We start from the raw sequence: 16,936 nt of genomic DNA on the forward strand, positions 1-16,936 counted from the left end.
AGAGCTAGAGCTCCCAGGGCCAGAGCCTGCGGGCAAACAGGGCTCCCTTAGCCCACCTACCGCTGGGGAGCGGGTTACCGGTGGGAAGCCATCGGGGCCGAGAACATAATACTGGTGCAGGGAGAAACAGTTACCGCCAACCTACCGGGAGTGACCGTCGCAGCCGTCTGTGGGACTTGTCCATCCAGCCATTTGTTTTGCCAGAGACTCCGTGTGCGTTACTGGCTGAGTAAGTACCACCATGCCGTCTGGCACTGCGCTGCCCCGTGACCCTGCACCTGGTCAGGTCCCGCAATCCACCAAACAGACAACAACTCCGGGCCCCGGGACTACCAAAATCCCCCTACCCACGGAGGGGAGAGAAACATCTCAGCTGCTCCCTGTCATCGCTCCCGGGATCCCCGTACAGAGCAGCGCTGGTGCCCCAACCTCACCACACACCGTGGGTGGCGTCACGAACCGACATCCCAAACCCCAACAAAATGCCCCTTTTACTCACGGGCGAGGAGCGCCGCTCGAGTCCCCGGATCCGGCCCACCGCTCGAGCCACCGAGCAGCAGCAGCGCCGGACCCAAGCGTGGTGGGTGCAGCGCCCCGCCACCCGCGACAACTTGGCGTCACGAACAGGATCCTACCGTTCTACCGCCTGGTAGAAGTGCGCCTTGTGTCCCGCCAGAGATGTCCGGCAGAAAATTTTCGGAAGCCGCCATCTTGGGCACGAAAAGTTCCCCGCTCGAGCGTCTTCCCGAGCAGTGGAGGCGTGAAAGCCGAAGCTCCGCCCCTGAAGAGGAGGTGCCGGAAAGAAACCAAGGGGGCACAGATGGCGTCTGGCCACATGTAGACCGCGGCTATAGAGGCAGGGACGCCAGGACTCTGCGGCCATCTTTTGGTTCCTGGAGGAGGCCCGCCACTACCGTAACCGGTGCCAATCCTCCGGGGTCAGGGGTCCCCCATGGACGTGGGTCCCCTGAAAGAGACCGTACCCGCTCGGGCAATTTGGTTCTGGACTGGGGCAAGGGGTGCTGCCCACTTCTTAGGGGCAGCATCAGGGCCAGGTTGTTTGGGCGGGGGGAGAGCAGAAGCCGTACCATTATATAATGTTGTGATTTTATATGTTTTACCATTTTCTATCATTTTGCGGTTGTGAAAATAAAACCGGTGATGGATGAGCAGCCCGCGGACGGTCTGCGTTTAACCAAGGGGGACTGTGGCGCCCTGGACAAGCCAGGACGTCACAGGTACTGCAACAACACACCCCACACCCCGGTTAGGAACATCAAAGTCAGACACAAATCCTTGTTGCCTCCCTCCAGGGGCTGATGTCCACACCAGGTGGGGCGGAGCCAGGCGGTTGGCTCCTCCCACCGAGGAGTTCACAGTCCTGGAGGCGGGAAAAGGAAGGGAGTTGAGTTGAGTTGAGTTGAGGGAGAGTGACAAGTAGGAGAGAGAGTCAGGGGAAGTGGTGGTGGAGGAACTGACTGGCCATGTCCGGGTACGTGGCCCGGGCACCTGACAGCAAGGTTGGGAGACGGTGGTGACTGTCTGCAGGAAAGACCGATTGACGCACAACCGAAAGGACCGGGGACGGGCGGTGGCCCGCCGGTACCGGATCGGGGAGCGAAGAGAAGCCAGCACCATCCGGCAGGGCCTACGAACCCCGACCAGGCTAGGAGTCGCCGTTAAACCGGTCAAATCTGTCAGCGACGGGAACCTCCGGGGTTTCCCAGCAGTAAAGACCCGACTGAAGGCAACCGTCCAAACCGTGAGGGAGAGAAAGCTACCGCCAGAGCTAGAGCTCCCAGGGCCAGAGCCTGCGGGCAAACAGGGCTCCCTTAGCCCACCTACCGCTGGGGAGCGGGTTACCGGTGGGAAGCCATCGGGGCCGAGAACATAATACCGGTGCAGGGAGAAACAGTTACCGCCAACCTACCGGGAGTGACCGTCGCAGCCGTCTGTGGGACTTGTCCATCCAGCCGTTTGTTTTACCAGAGACTCCGTGTGTGTTACTGGCTGAGTAAGTACCACCGTGCCGTCTGGCACTGCGCTGCCCCGCGACCCTGCACCTGGTCAGGCCCCGCAATCCACCAAACAGACAACAACTCCGGGCCCCGGGACTACCAAAATCCCCCTACCCACGGAGGGGAGAGAAACATCTCAGCTGCTCCCTGCCATCGCTCCCGGGATCCCCGTACAGAGCAGCGCTGGTGCCCCAACCTCACCACACACCGTGGGTGGCGTCACGAACCGACATCCCAAACCCCAACAAAACGCCCCTTTTACTCACGGGCGAGGAGCGCCGCTCGAGTCCCCGGATCCGGCCCACCGCTCGAGCCACCGAGCAGCAGCAGCGCCGGACCCGAGCGTGGTGGGCGCAGTGCCCCGCCGCCCGAGACAGATGCATCTCGCCACGTTTGCTTGCTACACTTGGCGAGTGTGACAGGTGCATTATGAGAAGAGGTCCAAGGATCTTCACAAGCTGATATCCACAAAAGATCTGTGGTTAGTTCTCCAAAATGTTTGGAACAACCTCCCTGCCGAGTTCCATGAACAACAGTGCACAAGAGGACCTAGAAGTATTGGTGCTTTGTCGCTGTTTTGAGGACAATATTGTTGCCCCAAATATTGATTTTTCTCTTCTTCATTCATGTAGTTGTTTTTTTGTTAATTGATAAAAATAAACTATTAACTATTAATAGTTAATAGTTAATAATAAACTATTAAAAACTATTTTTTTTTTTTTAAAGCATTCTTAGTTTGTAGTATTTTTTCCACATCATGTAATGTATAAGACGTAATAATGCAGGAGGTAGGTGGGCTTAACAATGTAAAGCCTCTAAACAGGGCTGATTCAATAAAGCTGAAGATATGTGCGTTAGTGTAACAGCCTGTCCGGCTATCCATCACTGTATTGTGACTCAGTAATATTGTGATATGTTCCAGGGTAATCTGAATTACCGAGCAGTAAAGCACAGATAAGTGTATTCTGCTAACTTGACAGTGAAATGTGTCAGCCTTCTAGGCTGCTTCTTGTTAAAGAGTCTCTCCCATCTTCTATCACATTCCCCTGGGTGAGAAATCAGCTCCTAAAAATAGTCCTTGGGAGGGTCATTGAGCGACCAGCCTCGCACACGACATGGTGCAGACTCTCGGCCCTCTCTGACTCTGGGAAAGGCCCTAAATCCCGGCGTGATTGACAGACCAGGTGCTGAGGAGTCCATGGTGGCCAGGTAGGATCTGTAAGGATGATTTTCCATGTTGGTGATTGTTCTAAAGTTCCCTGTTGGAGTCACTTGCTGGGTGACGTTGGGGCTCCATGGCTGGATTTGTCTGCATTATACTCTAGCATATGTTTATAGCCAATGAAACGCATTTGTAGGGCATGATAATGAATTTGTTTATAAAATGTATTTCTGTATAACCCTGTAGTGCAAGTATATAGCACCGTATACTCGTGAAAGATCAATGGACGCCGTCTTACGTGCCATAAAGGGAAATATAAAGCTTTTGGCAGTAAAGCCTCCGACAGTGCGAGCAATTGAAACAGCTTAGTGTGTTTGTGTGTTTTAGAAGCAAATTGTCTCGACAGCTGAAAGTGTAATGGCAGCTGTCCTCTTATGTCATGGATACCAGGACACGCACAGACACAACCGGGGGCTGCCCGGTGCCATGCTCGCTTATACAAAGACAACAGGCCGATTCATCGCACATTGTAGGAGCACGTCACACACTCTTTCGGGGTCCGAATCACAGTCTGCAGTTGTGGTATAAGCTTTAGTAGTTTTGTCGTAGAGGTTCATATGCTGTTTGTTACGTCATTGTCACCTTATGCTGTGGCTTCTTTGTTCACTGTTACCAATGTTTTTAATTTTATTTTATTGTCCTTTAGTTTTACGCCATTTAGGTTATATATAAATATTCTACTGTCTTGCACGCTTTGGTATTTCATTATCCTTTTGTTATCGTATTTATGTATTTATATAGACAATCGCCCTTCATCAGGGTGTATGTACTTCTCCCGTTGGTTTATTTTCCTCTCTAATATTGATTTTTCTCTCTATATGGCAGGAAATTTGTGAGGATATCTCAGATCACGTGGAACAGATCCATGCCCTCCTGGACACAGAGTTTTCCCTGAAGCTCCTGTCGTACTCCGTGAATGTGATTGTTGATATCCATACAGTGCAGCTCCTGTGGCATCAGCTGCGGGTGTCTGTGCTGGTCCTGAGGGAAAGGATCCTCCAGGGGCTGCAGGACAGCAACGGCAACTACACCCGGCAGACTGACATCCTGCAGGCCTTCACAAAGGAGGAACAAGAGGCAAGAAGCAGCACACAATCTATATATATATATATCCTTCAATCCAACCCAACATATTAGCTAGTCATATATGCTCCTCCGATATATGCATAACTGATTTTGTACTATACTTTCTAATTTATTGATCCTTTTAAAGTTAGAGGATAATATAATAATGCCAGAATAGTTTGTGCCAGGAACATGTAACCTCTCTGGGAGGTTTCACTGATTTTTCTGGGACCCCAATGGTCATTTTATCTCCATGGGCCACTTCATAAACTAATTTATTTTTGCACAGTTATGCATTCCATATTGATTCCACACTGATAACTTTTGCCTATTGGTTTGTTCTGTATGTGACATCCTCCTTTCTTTATTGAAGGTTTGTTCCCATCTTCCTAGATGGATATTGTTGGATAGTGTTTATAAAAACAAACACTTTTGCTATTTACTGTTAATTAAAATTTGCAGCCGTTCTTGAGATAGTAACAATTTTCTTTTGTTTACTGTTTGTTGCCTAAGAGACCGACCACCGCTGCTTTCTAGCTTTTAATCACTGCCTTGAAGCTGGCCAGGAATAGGAGGTAACAGCTCACTCTAGCCATCTTGCCAGCTTTAAAACTGTGGGTTTTACACACTCAATAGAATAGAGCTTGCAAGCACTGTGTGTCTGACCACCAATAATTGCAGTGGTGGCTGGTCACCTAGGCAATGAGCTATCAACAAAATAAAAGGAAGGTTTTATAGGGAACCTGTCAGGTCCAATATGCAACCATAACCACGAGCAGTTCTGGGTACATAATGCTAATCCCTGCCTACTGTCCCTGTATCTTTGTCAATGGCCATGCTGAACTCATTGTGCCTGCCCTCGTCAGATCGCAGACGTTACTTAGTTTGAGGCCTGGCAAGTACCAACATGGAAGATTGGCTGGTGTCTCTGTATCTAGTAGCATACATAAAGAGATCTTTAGAAAAAGTATTTTAAAGATCCTTTATGATATGCTAATGAGTGCAGGGACTAGTCGCAAGGACGTTGGTTCCTGCGCTCATTCTGCCCTCTTAGCATGCTAACAAGTATAATCAATGCCCTTTTCTCAGCATCATGAGCGGTGACTTGTGTCCGATATCACTGCTTCAGAACGCCGGGTTTAGGTTCAGTGCTCATGATCAGAAGTCTCGTCACTTCCGGTCATGCGCACTATGAATCCAGGTGTATGCGTCCCGGCTTCAGAGAGGTCTAGTGCGCATGACCGGAAGTGCCCAGACTTCTGATCATGCGCACTGACCCTAAACCCAGTGTTCTGAGGCAGTGACAACAGACACAGGTACGCGCGTTACTGCTGATGATGATGCTAGAAAATGGGCATTGAGTAGCATATTAACATGCTAAGAAGGCAGTATGAGCGCAGGAACTAACGCCTTTACGACTAGTCTGTGCACTCATTAGAATCTTTAGAAATACTCTTTATATATGCTACTAGATACATGGACTGTTAGGTGCAATATGCACTCAGGACCACGAGCAGTTCTGGGTGCATATTACTAATCCCTGCCTGACAGGTTCCCTTTAATATCTCAAAAATAGCTAAAATTTTAATAAACAGTATCCAACAGTACCCTATCTATGAAGAAGGGAATAACCATTTAAATGCATTATTTCTTATTGCTTCTAAACTATACAGCTCTGATTCAGCAAACAGCTTTTGGATTTCTGTAAAAAAAAACAAAACAACTTCTTAAAATCTCATAAGGAATATGTGGCTTTTGGTATTTTACGTCAGTCCCAGACAACTCTGCCAAATTTTAGAAAAGTGGGCAGTTAGGACATGACTGAGCATGGCCAAGTATGTCTGACAGCTTAAGTATAATTCAGGCCTCAAAAGTCCATCAGTTCCTGTCTGGAGTGACATTTCTGGTGGAGGCGCAAAGCAGCTGAAAGGTGTTGATGAATTAGCAACTAAGGCCTTTAGAGTTTTGCAGACTTTGTCTTTTAATATTCTATGCAAGAAATACAAAAATAATGAAAATGTGAAATTCTTCAACTCAGAATTTTTTTTTTAAATAACTAAAGGCGTCGTCACACGCTACGATATATCGGGCGATATGTCGTCGGGGGTCACGGATTCCATGACGCACATCTGGCATCGTTCGAGATATCGTTGCGTGTGACAGCTACGAGCAACTGTGAACGAGCAAAAATACTTACCTTATCGTTGCTCGTTGACACGTCGTTCATTTTCATAAAGTCGGTCACATTCCTGGATGTAGGTTGTTCGTCGTTCCCGAGGCAGCACACATCGCTCCGTGTGACACCCCAGAAACGACGAACACAGCTTACCTGCATCCCGCCGGCAATGCGGAAGGATGGAGGTGGGCGGGATGTTACGTCCCGTTCATCTCCGCCCCTCCGCTTTTATTGGGCGGCTGCTGTGTGATGTCGCTGTGACGCCGAACGTCCATTCCCCTTCAGGAAGAGGATGTTCCCAGCCCACAGCAAAGTCGTTCGGGAGGTAAGTACGTGTGACAGGGGGTTATCGACTTTGTGCGCCAAGGTCAACAAATTGCCCGTGACGCACAAACGACGGGGGCGGGGGCATGATACATTGATGCGTGTGACGGGGCCTTTAGTGTAATCCTTGATGAAGCATGGGGGACACAAAAGGCATTTGGGCGTACCTGTAGCAGGCTTCTTGCAGAGAATGATACACAGATATTGTTATAGTTAACTGGTCTTTTTTATTAATAAAACTCTAGCAAACTAGAACAACATTGCTGCTGACTTCCAGAAACTGCATTACATCTGCCCAGCCTCTGGGTTTGGTATTGCAGGTCAGCTACATTTAAGGCCCCCTTCACAAGTGCGCGAAAAAACGCAAGTGAGACACATTCTGTTTTGTCCATCCTTGTGGTCATCCATGAGGATATGTGTGCCATCTGCATGATATCCGTGTGACACATCCTTGAAAAAAACTCATGACATTGAAATAAATATTTTTTATGTGTTAAAGATGTGAATAGATAGATAGATAGAAAGATAGAACGATAGAAAGATAGCTAATAAATTTTACACATATTAACTAAATAAATAAATAAATAGTTAAAAGAAAAAAGCTATATGGGGTACCCCCATTTTTTATTATTAGCAAAGGTAAAGCAGACAGCTAGGGGCTGATATTATTAGGCTGAGAAGGTCCATGTTTATTGGGCCTTTCCCAGCCTAAAAATACCAGCCCGCAACTTGCCCAGAAGTTGCACATTACATTAGGTGCACCAATTCTTGCACTTCGCTGTGGCTCTTCCCGATTGCCCTGGTGTTTTGACGATTGGGGTAATTGGTTTTTGCCATTGATGTCAGCTGTGAATTGTCCAAAAACGTAGCTGACATCAAGCAATGATGTTAGTAAAGGAGAGGTGTCTATCAGGCAACCCCATTACTAAAGCAGAAATAAAAAAAAAAGAAACACACACACCATAAAAATATTTTAATAACTATTAGCTAACATCGTCTATCAATCTATCTATGTATCTATCATGTCTCTATTTATTATCTATGCACGTCTTTAACACATTAAAAACATTAATCTCTTGAATGCATTTAATTCTGGTACATGTCACATGGACGGCACATGTATGTCACACGGATGTTTTCTGTGTGCCATACATGTTTTTCATGGACCCACAGACTTCTACTGGCCCTTTTTATCCGTGCTGACTGTTAAAAACGAACATGTCTCCACACCTGTGATTTACATGAACACACGGTCTGTTTAGATTTTAATGAGTACTTTTGTGAATGTGTCATGTGAAAACATACACCACACATACTGTAAACTGTGATGCATGAAGGAGGCCTAAGGGAGTGAGTATGACCTGGGAAATGTGTGGCACTATTGAAGGACGACCCCTGTAAGATCTGCTCGTCCTCTGAGCAATCACAGAATCAGGGTCTTTTTTATACAATTGGATCACAACACAGATCTCAAATACAAGTTAAGTTCAGAGAAGTATCTGAAAAATCGACTGTTTTTTGTCGATTTTTATTTAGCGGTCTGTGTGTCATCCATATGCTCATTTTTGACATTCATGTAACATCTCTTTTTTATATCCACAATTAAAATAATAAAAGGCCTAATACAATATAATATATTAGTCTTACAATGAATCCGTTTAAAAATGGATGTTGTCTGTATGGCCTCTGTTCTTTGTACAACCATTAATATCTATGGATGAGTCTCATCTGAAAAACAGCACCTGCTACCTTTTTATTTAACACAGACTGTCGGGCCATGTGAAAAAATATTCATGTTCAGAAAGTGTAAAATACATAAAGTAACAAACTGAACAGGTACTCATGCTCCCTGGGCCAAGCCCAGGCTCCCCGCCACTGCTGCGGTCCCGTTATTTTGACATCAGCAGCGCACATCACGGCTCTAACCAGTCACTGAGATCAGTGAGCGTGCACTGAAGTTCACACCATGCACCGCTGAGCTCAATGACTGGCTAGAGCCGTGATGTAGACTGGCATTAAAACACTGGGACTGGGTGCGCACCATAGAGCCAGTGCTGGACATAGGAACCTGCTGAGTTTTTATGTGCTTTACAGAGTTTGGAGCCCACTTTCCTGAAATTGTACAAACCCTTTAAGATTGTGCTGTCCATATGTGGTCCATTCCGCACATAAATGGCACACAGACTGAAAATATGTTTCTATGAACTTAGCCTAAGGGCTTATTCACACATCAGTGTTTAGTATACATATTGTTACTGTTTTTAGGCTGGATTCACACGAGGGTATGTCATCCGATGTGAGTGGATTGGATGCGATATGCTAATGACCCTCGGCTCCCGCTGTGCTGCCAGCGTTACCAAGTGTCATGCAACTGTGATCCGATACTATGATCGGATCACAGCTGCGGAGGAGAGGGAGGGATTACTCTCCCCATCTCCTCCATTGTTATCTGATGCGATTATCGCATTGCACTTGGATGTCATCCGAGTGCAGTCCGATGTTTCACTCACACCCATAGACTTGTATGTGTGTGAGTGACACAGCTCTCGCGGAATCTGGATGAGAAAAAAGCTGACCATCTGCTCTCCCTCATAGAATAACATTGGTCTGAGTGCAATGCGAGATTTTCTCGTATCACACTCGTCCGAGTCATACGTTTGTGTGAACGTACTGTTAGGGACAGCACACTAATACATTACAGTCTATGAATACTGTATATGTGTCAGGGTGGGTTATTTTTGCAAACCAGTGATTTGTATGAAAAAAAGATGTCCTATTTCAAGACCCAATTTGCCCATTTGATCTAGCCATAACTAGGTTTCTGGCCTCCCTGAGCTCATCTTAGGACTTCTCCGATACGGTTTGACAGGTGAAATGTCCCAGTCAAATTCTCTTCCTGCCACACAAAAAATAAAATTACAGCACTGTTGTCTCTTTTTTTTAGTAATTGTTTGCTTGGAGAACCTCTAGAAACCTACATCAGTTTTTTTTCTATATTAAAAAAAACCTGATGAAGCTGATTGTAAAAAAAAAGTAAACTAACTACTGATGATGATGAAGCACAAACAATGGTATGAAAAAACTTGACATGTAAATTTAGCCTAAAGTGGGCTTTACACGCTACGATATCGTTAATGAATTATCGTCGGGGACACGGTGTTTGTGAAGCACATCCGGCGTCATTAACGATATTGTAGTGTGTGACACTTATGAGTGACCTTAAACAATCGCAAAAGTGGCAAAAATCGTTTGCCGCGGAGAGGTCGTCCTGAAACCAAAAATTGTCTGCTTATTAGCGATGTTGTTCGTCGTTCCTGCGGCAGCACACATCGCTGTGTGTGACACCGCAGGAGCGAGGAACATCTCCTTACCTGCCTCCACCAGCAATGAGGAAGGAAGGAGGTGGGTGGGATATTACGTCCCGCTCATCTCCGCCCCTCTGCTTCTATTGGACGCCTGCCGTGTGACATCGCTGTGACGCCGCACGAACCGCCCCCTTAGAAAGGAGGCGGTACGCCGGCCAGAGCAACGTCGCAGGGCAGGTAAGTGCGAGTGACGGGGTTAAGCAAGGTTATGCGGCACGGCCAGCGATTTGCCCGTGTCGCACAACCAACGGGGGCGGATACGATCGCTTGCGATCTCGCTAGCGAGATCGCAGCGTGTAAAGCTTGTTTAAGGGTATGAGCACACAACATCCTTTACAGTCAGTTGAACCCAACAAGTTTTCCAGAGCAAAACACTTCATGAAATGTTGCTGTTTATTTTCCTGAGGAGTCTTTTTTTGCGTTTTTTTGTCGTTTCCTAAATGCTTTTTTATTCTTTTTGGCTGTGAGCAGTTTTTGACCCTTGCAATATAAAGTATAGAGTGTCTTCACAGCTGAAAACACCTGATTAAGGCTATGTGCGCACTAGAAAATGTACTTTTTAGAAGAAAAATCTGCACCTGCGGCAAAAAACGCGGTCAAACCGCACCCGTATTTTTGCCGCGGCTTTTCCACGGGTTGGTCTTTGTCGTTTTTTACTATTATCTATGGCAAAAAAACGCAGGTTTCTGCAGAAAAGAAGTGAAATGCACATTAATTCCACAGCGGAAATTCCGCGGGTAAATCCACAGGTATAAAAAAACGCAGTGTGCACACAGCATTTTTTTTATACCCATAGGTTTTGCTGGGGATTGACTGCAGAAATGTTAGACACATTTTCTGCAGCAAATCTGCAGCAAATCCGCGGTAAAATCTGCAGTTAATTCACAGTGTGCGCACATAGCCTAATGGTCCACTTACTACTTTTAATGGTTTGACATCTTTTAAACCTTCTTGAAACAGGTCCTCTCCGAAACCCACTTAAAAAAAACTTCATGTGCACATACCCTAAAGAGCAATTCTTACGAGCAACCAGGCCCAAAGGGCCTTAAAGAGGACCAACCAGCAGGTTTTTCCGATATAAACTAAAGTCAGTGCTAAACTGGCGCTGTCAGGCTGATTCTATATATACCTTTAGTTGTCAGATCGGATGTATACTTTCTGAAATACAGGCAAGTGAAGTTTGGGAAATTCACTGTTATTTGATTGATATCAGCTACAGAATATCTACTAGGTGGGTCGGGTTTTGCTAGTTATTCCCACCCCTGTCTGCCTGCCTGTCCTTCCTACCTCCTTCCTCCCCATGTAATAACAGAGACAAGGGGAGGAAGGACAGACAGGGGCGGGAATAACTAGAAAAACCCGACCCACCTATTAGATATTGTATAGCTGCTATCAATCAAATAACAGTGCATTGCACAAACTTTACTTGCCTATGTTTCAGAAAGTATACATCCGATCTCACAACTAAAGGTATGTAGAGAATCTGCATGATAGTGCCAGTATAGCACTGGCTTTAGTTTATATAGAAAAATCCTGGTGATTGGTCCTCTTTAAGAGCTGAGCATTGTAGGACCCCATGGAAATTTACATCAGGATTTGCAGGTGAATTTTTGCTGCAATCCTCATATCCTTAGAGAGTGCATTAGTTTGTCCCATAGTATTATGTACTGTACCCAGTGGGAGAATTTGGTGAAAAATATTTGGAGTCAGTATATTGAGTATGGTATATGGATTTCTTAGGGAATGATAGAATATATAAAATAGTCAATTGAACTCTTTTTTTTTTTCTTTCAGGATAGGCTGGATGCTCTCACTGAAGTGGATGGCTCAGGTCAGTTGACCATCAGATGCCCCCCAGATTATCTCTCTCTAGATTGTGGGATCACAGCATTTGAGTTGTCAGATTATAGTCCCCGGGAGGAGGACACACCGCCTCCTCCTGCAAAGCCGTTAGAAGATTGGACATACAACGCTATGCAACAGGAGTTTCCAGATCTGGTTAAGGGTCCGGGCCTGCTGACTTTGATTTCTGACAAAGACGTCATCCTTAATGCAGAGATGGAACAAGATATAGCACCTAAACAGCTTGATGAGCCAGGACAGCAGTCTTTTAAAATGTTCACTCCCAGTGAAAGCACCACGCCAAAAAGACCTCTTCAAGAAAGCAGTGACCATGGTGGAGATTCCCCTACACGTCCCTCCTTGCCAAAGAGGGGACTGTTTCTGAATGATTTGACTAACTGGGCCCCAGCAGACAACCAGTCATCCAATGACCCTAACTCTTCTTTGACAGCGTGTCCCATTTCCCCTAAAAAACACTTTGGTCTTAGTCTGACTCCCACATACTCCTCAGTCCCATCATTTCTTCCAAGTCAAGTACTTGAAGATGACGTCAGCAAACTAAATATGGAGGCAAGAGAGCACTACAGTGAGGACCAGCAGGATCTAGATGGTAGAGAGTCACCCAGCAATTGTAATCACTCACTGTGCAGCACACCAATTGAATGTCAGAAAGACCAACAGGATAACAGACTGCTGGATTCACCTCCACAGGAATTGGGGACTGACAGTTGGTATGGGTCCGATGAGTTCTTAGCATTACCCCCTCACTTACACCAAGCAGACCTTCTTGCCTTGCGCCTAGGTAGCCTTTCACAGCTGGTATCTCCAACTCCTGAAGAACCCCAACCAGCACTACGGGATGTGGAGGACTGGGAGATAAGTTCAGGCTCAGAGCTTGGGCCTAGCTCACCCCGTTGTATCTCTCCGAGTACACCCAGTGAGATGGCGCTGTATTTGAATGGCAGTGGGCGGTCAACGCCACAATCTGGAGCTCCAGCAAACAGTGTACGACAGAACAGAGCAGCACTTATACAGAGGCTCATGTGGGACATACAGAGACAGGACAATGATCGCCATGTGTGGGAAAAAATTCAGGTAAGTGGACCATCGATCATTAATCATACAGGGGGACAATTTGTATTTTGTGGTTTGTTACTTTAAAGAATACCTGTCACTTACCATAAGTATGTATTTTTTTACAGGTCTAAATGTAGTTGTTCTCCTGAATTGGGATTTTTTATTTTGTTCCTCTTATGATCCTCAATTTAAAACTATAGTCACTAAAAAGAAGAGGGATACCAGGAATGGAAAGGCATAGGAACAAAAATGTTTGATGGATATTTGTTGTACAGGTATTTCTTAATTACTGATGTAAGGTTGTTGAGCCTGAGGCTTTGATTTGTCGTCAGGGCTCTTTGTATATCCTTACTTTAATAAGATGGACATCTATTCTGTTTGTTTTTTCCTCTTTTGAAATCAATAAAACTTTAAATTGGAAAAAATAAATATTTGATGGAAAGTGACAGGTCCTTCTTAAGGAAAATCTTATACAATTACAAGCTCATGCAAGAAGAAAGCCATAACTCGTAGCTCATATCTTCATTACTTATAATAGAAAATCTATTATTCGTGTAGGTAATTTAAATTATGGGTTTACTCCATGAAGTCAATCCCTTTTTTAATAAAAGCCATCTGGGTAATCAGTTGATTTCCACTGGTCCAGCTTCTGTAGTCCCTGGAGATGACAGGGGAAATATGACATTATTTGTGGGTTATTCAAAATGATTGCTAACTAGGGATGAGCAAAACTGAACTGTAAAGTTTGGGGTTTGTACCAAACACCCACCGGGTATCTGTTAGGGCCAGATGGACGGGTAGACCCTGGAGGTGGATCCACTGGGCCGAACTCCCGGATGAGGGAAAGGAGTCCGGTGGCCGGAGCACTTTAGGTAGCAGGACAGTCCGTGCACTGGGAGAAAATGGAGAAGTCCCTGGGACCACGAGGTCACTGATGGTGGTCCGGGTGACGGAGCTCAGGTTCGGAAGCCGTGATGGTGTCAGGCGTGGTCCGGAACCGTTGGAGCGAGATGACGGGTCACCGCAGGGATCCGAGATGGTACGGACTGTCAGGATGGCAGATGGGCAGCGTTCGGGGTTCGAGGTACAGCAGGACCGGATGGCGATGCAGGATCGGCTCTAGAAGACAGAGAGGTAAGTATCTCACAAAACACAAGGAGACCTGACTCCTAGCTTGGGAAAACACGAAGAACAGGCCCCGCTCCCTTGGACATTAACCCCCTATGTACCCTGTACCTGTGTGCATCATTTCCTGTTAATTGACACTGGCCCTTTAAGAAAGGGTCAGTGACCGCGCGCGCGCCCTAATGCGCATGCGCGCGGCCCGGGTGCCAGAAGCCAGGGCAGGAAGCTGAGAGGAGGACGCAGGGGAGCCGGCCAGGGACTGGGAAGCCGTCGGGCACCGGGAGCGGAGACCAGGGGGCCTGGGAAGTACGGGCACCGGAGGCTGGAGAGCGGGGAGCGTGGCAGGTGAGCCGGGGAGCGGAGCAGAGGACCCGGGGAACGGAGCAGGGGACCCGGGGAGCGGAGCAGAGGACCCGGGGAGCGTGACAGTACCCCCCCCCACGCCCCCCTCCCCGCAACCGGGACAGGAAGGCACGGATCAGAGGAGTGCCCACGTTCTCCCTGGGATCCCAGGACCTATCCTCAGGACCATACCCTTCCCAGTCCACCAGGAAGAACTGTCGACCTCGTACGGTCTTCATGGCCACGATATCCCTTACCGCATAGATGTCGTCCTCAGCAATAGGAGGGGGAGCCGGACTGACGGCAGCGGAGAAGGGACCAAGGACAACCGGCTTGAGCAGAGACACGTGGAAGGAGTTGGGTATACTCATCGTGGCCGGGAGCTGTAGTTTGTAGGAGACCTCATTGATCTTGCCGAGGACTTTAAACGGTCCGATGTAGCGAGGTCCCAGCTTGTAGGATGGTATCTTCAGTCGGATGTATTTGGATGCAAGCCAGACGAAATCTCCCGGAGAGAAACACGGAGGATCCAGACGTCTCTTGTCCGCGTGTCTCTTCATCCGCAGGGATGCACGTGCAAGGGAGGCCTTAACTGAGTCCCAAATGGTTGTAAAGTTACGGGCTACAGCATCAGCAGCAGGGACATCCGAGGAAGAGGATACAGGCAATGGGACGGTAGGCTGAAGTCCGTAAACGACATGGAAGGGAGAGCTGGAGGAGGACTCACTGACGTGGTGGTTATGGGAGAATTCAGCCCAAGGAAGAAGCGTGGACCAGTCGTCATGATGGGCGTTGACGTAGTGACGTAAGAAGGAGGTCAAGATCTGATTGACCCGTTCCACTTGGCCGTTCGACTGAGGATGGTAGGCCGAAGAAAAGTCCAGAGTCACTCCCAGTTGTTTACAGAGAGCCCTCCAGAAGCGGGAGGTGAACTGAGTTCCTCTGTCGGACACTATGTGTGATGGAAAGCCATGCAAGCGGAAGATGTGATGTATATAGGCGTCCGCGAGTTCCTGGGCAGAGGGCAGTCCAGCCATAGGAACGAAATGGGCCATTTTAGAGAACCGATCCACCACGACCCATATGACTGTGTGTCCGGAGGACAATGGCAAGTCCGTAACAAAGTCCATCGCTATGTGTTGTCAGGGAACTGAGGGTATGGGCAGAGGCAGAAGACGGCCATATGGCAGGTGTTTGGGAGTCTTGTTCCTGGCACAGGAGGAGCAGGCAGAGACAAAAGAGGCGACGTCCGTGCGAAGGGATGGCCACCAGTAATGACGTACAATAGCACTCCATGTTTTCTTCTGACCTGCATGACCGGCTGTTTTCGAGGCATGGCCCCAGTGTAACACTTTTTGCCTGTCAGTCTCAGAGACATAGGTCTTCCTGGGCGGTATCTGGGCCAGGGTGACAGGAGCCACCGGAATAATCTTACTTGGACAGATGATGGGTTGAGATGTCTCTTCCTCCTGTTCCACGGGCACGAAAGACCTAGACAAGGCATCAGCGCGTACATTCTTGTTCGCGGGTCGGAAATGAAGCTGGAAGTCGAACCGGGCAAAGAACAAGGACCACCTGGCTTGCCGTGGGTTCAGTCGCTGAGCAGTCCGCAGGTATTCCAGGTTTTTGTGGTCCGTGTAAACAATGACAGGGTACACTGCTCCTTCCAGAAGATAGCGCCATTCCTCCAGAGCCAGTTTGACCGCCAATAGCTCTCGGTCACCGATGGTGTAATTGCGTTCAGGCGCGGAGAAGCTCTTGGAGAAGAAACCGCACGTCACCATCTTCCCGGAGGAGGACTTCTGCATGAGCACTGCTCCGGCTCCCGAGGAGGAGGCATCCACCTCCAAGGTGAACTGGCGGTTTAACTCTGGACGGTGGAGTACAGGAGAGGAGGCAAAGGCTCGCTTTAGAGAGCCAAACGCGGCGTCGGCCGCAGGTGACCAGTCCTTTGGATTAGCCCCCTTCTTGGTCAAGGCGGAGAGAGGAGCAGTCAGAGCCGAGAAGTGAGGAATGAACTGGCGGTAATAGTTGGCGAATCCCAGAAAGCGTTGGATTGCCTTCAGTCCAGAAGGAGGAGGCCAGTTGAGAATGGAGGAGACCTTCTTTGGATCCATCTGCAGTCCGGTATCGGTGATGAGGTACCCCAGGAAGGGGAGAGAAGACTGTTCGAAGACGCACTTCTCGTACTTGGCGTACAGACGATTCTCTCTCAGTCTTTGTAGAACCAGTTGCACGTTCTCTCGGTGGGTCTGGAGGTCCGGAGAAAAGACAAGGATGTCATCCAGATATACCACCACACAGACGTAGAGAAGGTCCCGAAACACATCGTTCACTAATTCTTGGAAGACTGCTGGTGCGTTACACAGGCCGAAGGGCA

At 47.8% G+C, this 16,936-nt stretch overlaps 1 protein-coding gene across 2 annotated transcripts in view; it reads left to right on the plus strand.

The window, feature by feature from the left end:
* AKAP6 (A-kinase anchoring protein 6) overlaps nt 1–16,936 on the plus strand; it is a 460,428-nt gene that overhangs the window by 150,355 nt on the left and 293,137 nt on the right. For both annotated transcript variants that reach the window (XM_075329663.1, XM_075329664.1), the window contains exons 3-4: nt 4,066–4,317; nt 11,965–13,107. In XM_075329663.1, coding sequence (XP_075185778.1) covers nt 4,066–4,317; nt 11,965–13,107 — 1,395 coding nt within the window. The remainder of the gene's footprint in view (nt 1–4,065; nt 4,318–11,964; nt 13,108–16,936) is intronic.

The sequence above is a fragment of the Anomaloglossus baeobatrachus genome, chromosome 12 (genome assembly GCF_048569485.1).
Source record: "Anomaloglossus baeobatrachus isolate aAnoBae1 chromosome 12, aAnoBae1.hap1, whole genome shotgun sequence".
In the NCBI taxonomy this organism is placed as follows: domain Eukaryota; kingdom Metazoa; phylum Chordata; class Amphibia; order Anura; family Aromobatidae; genus Anomaloglossus; species Anomaloglossus baeobatrachus.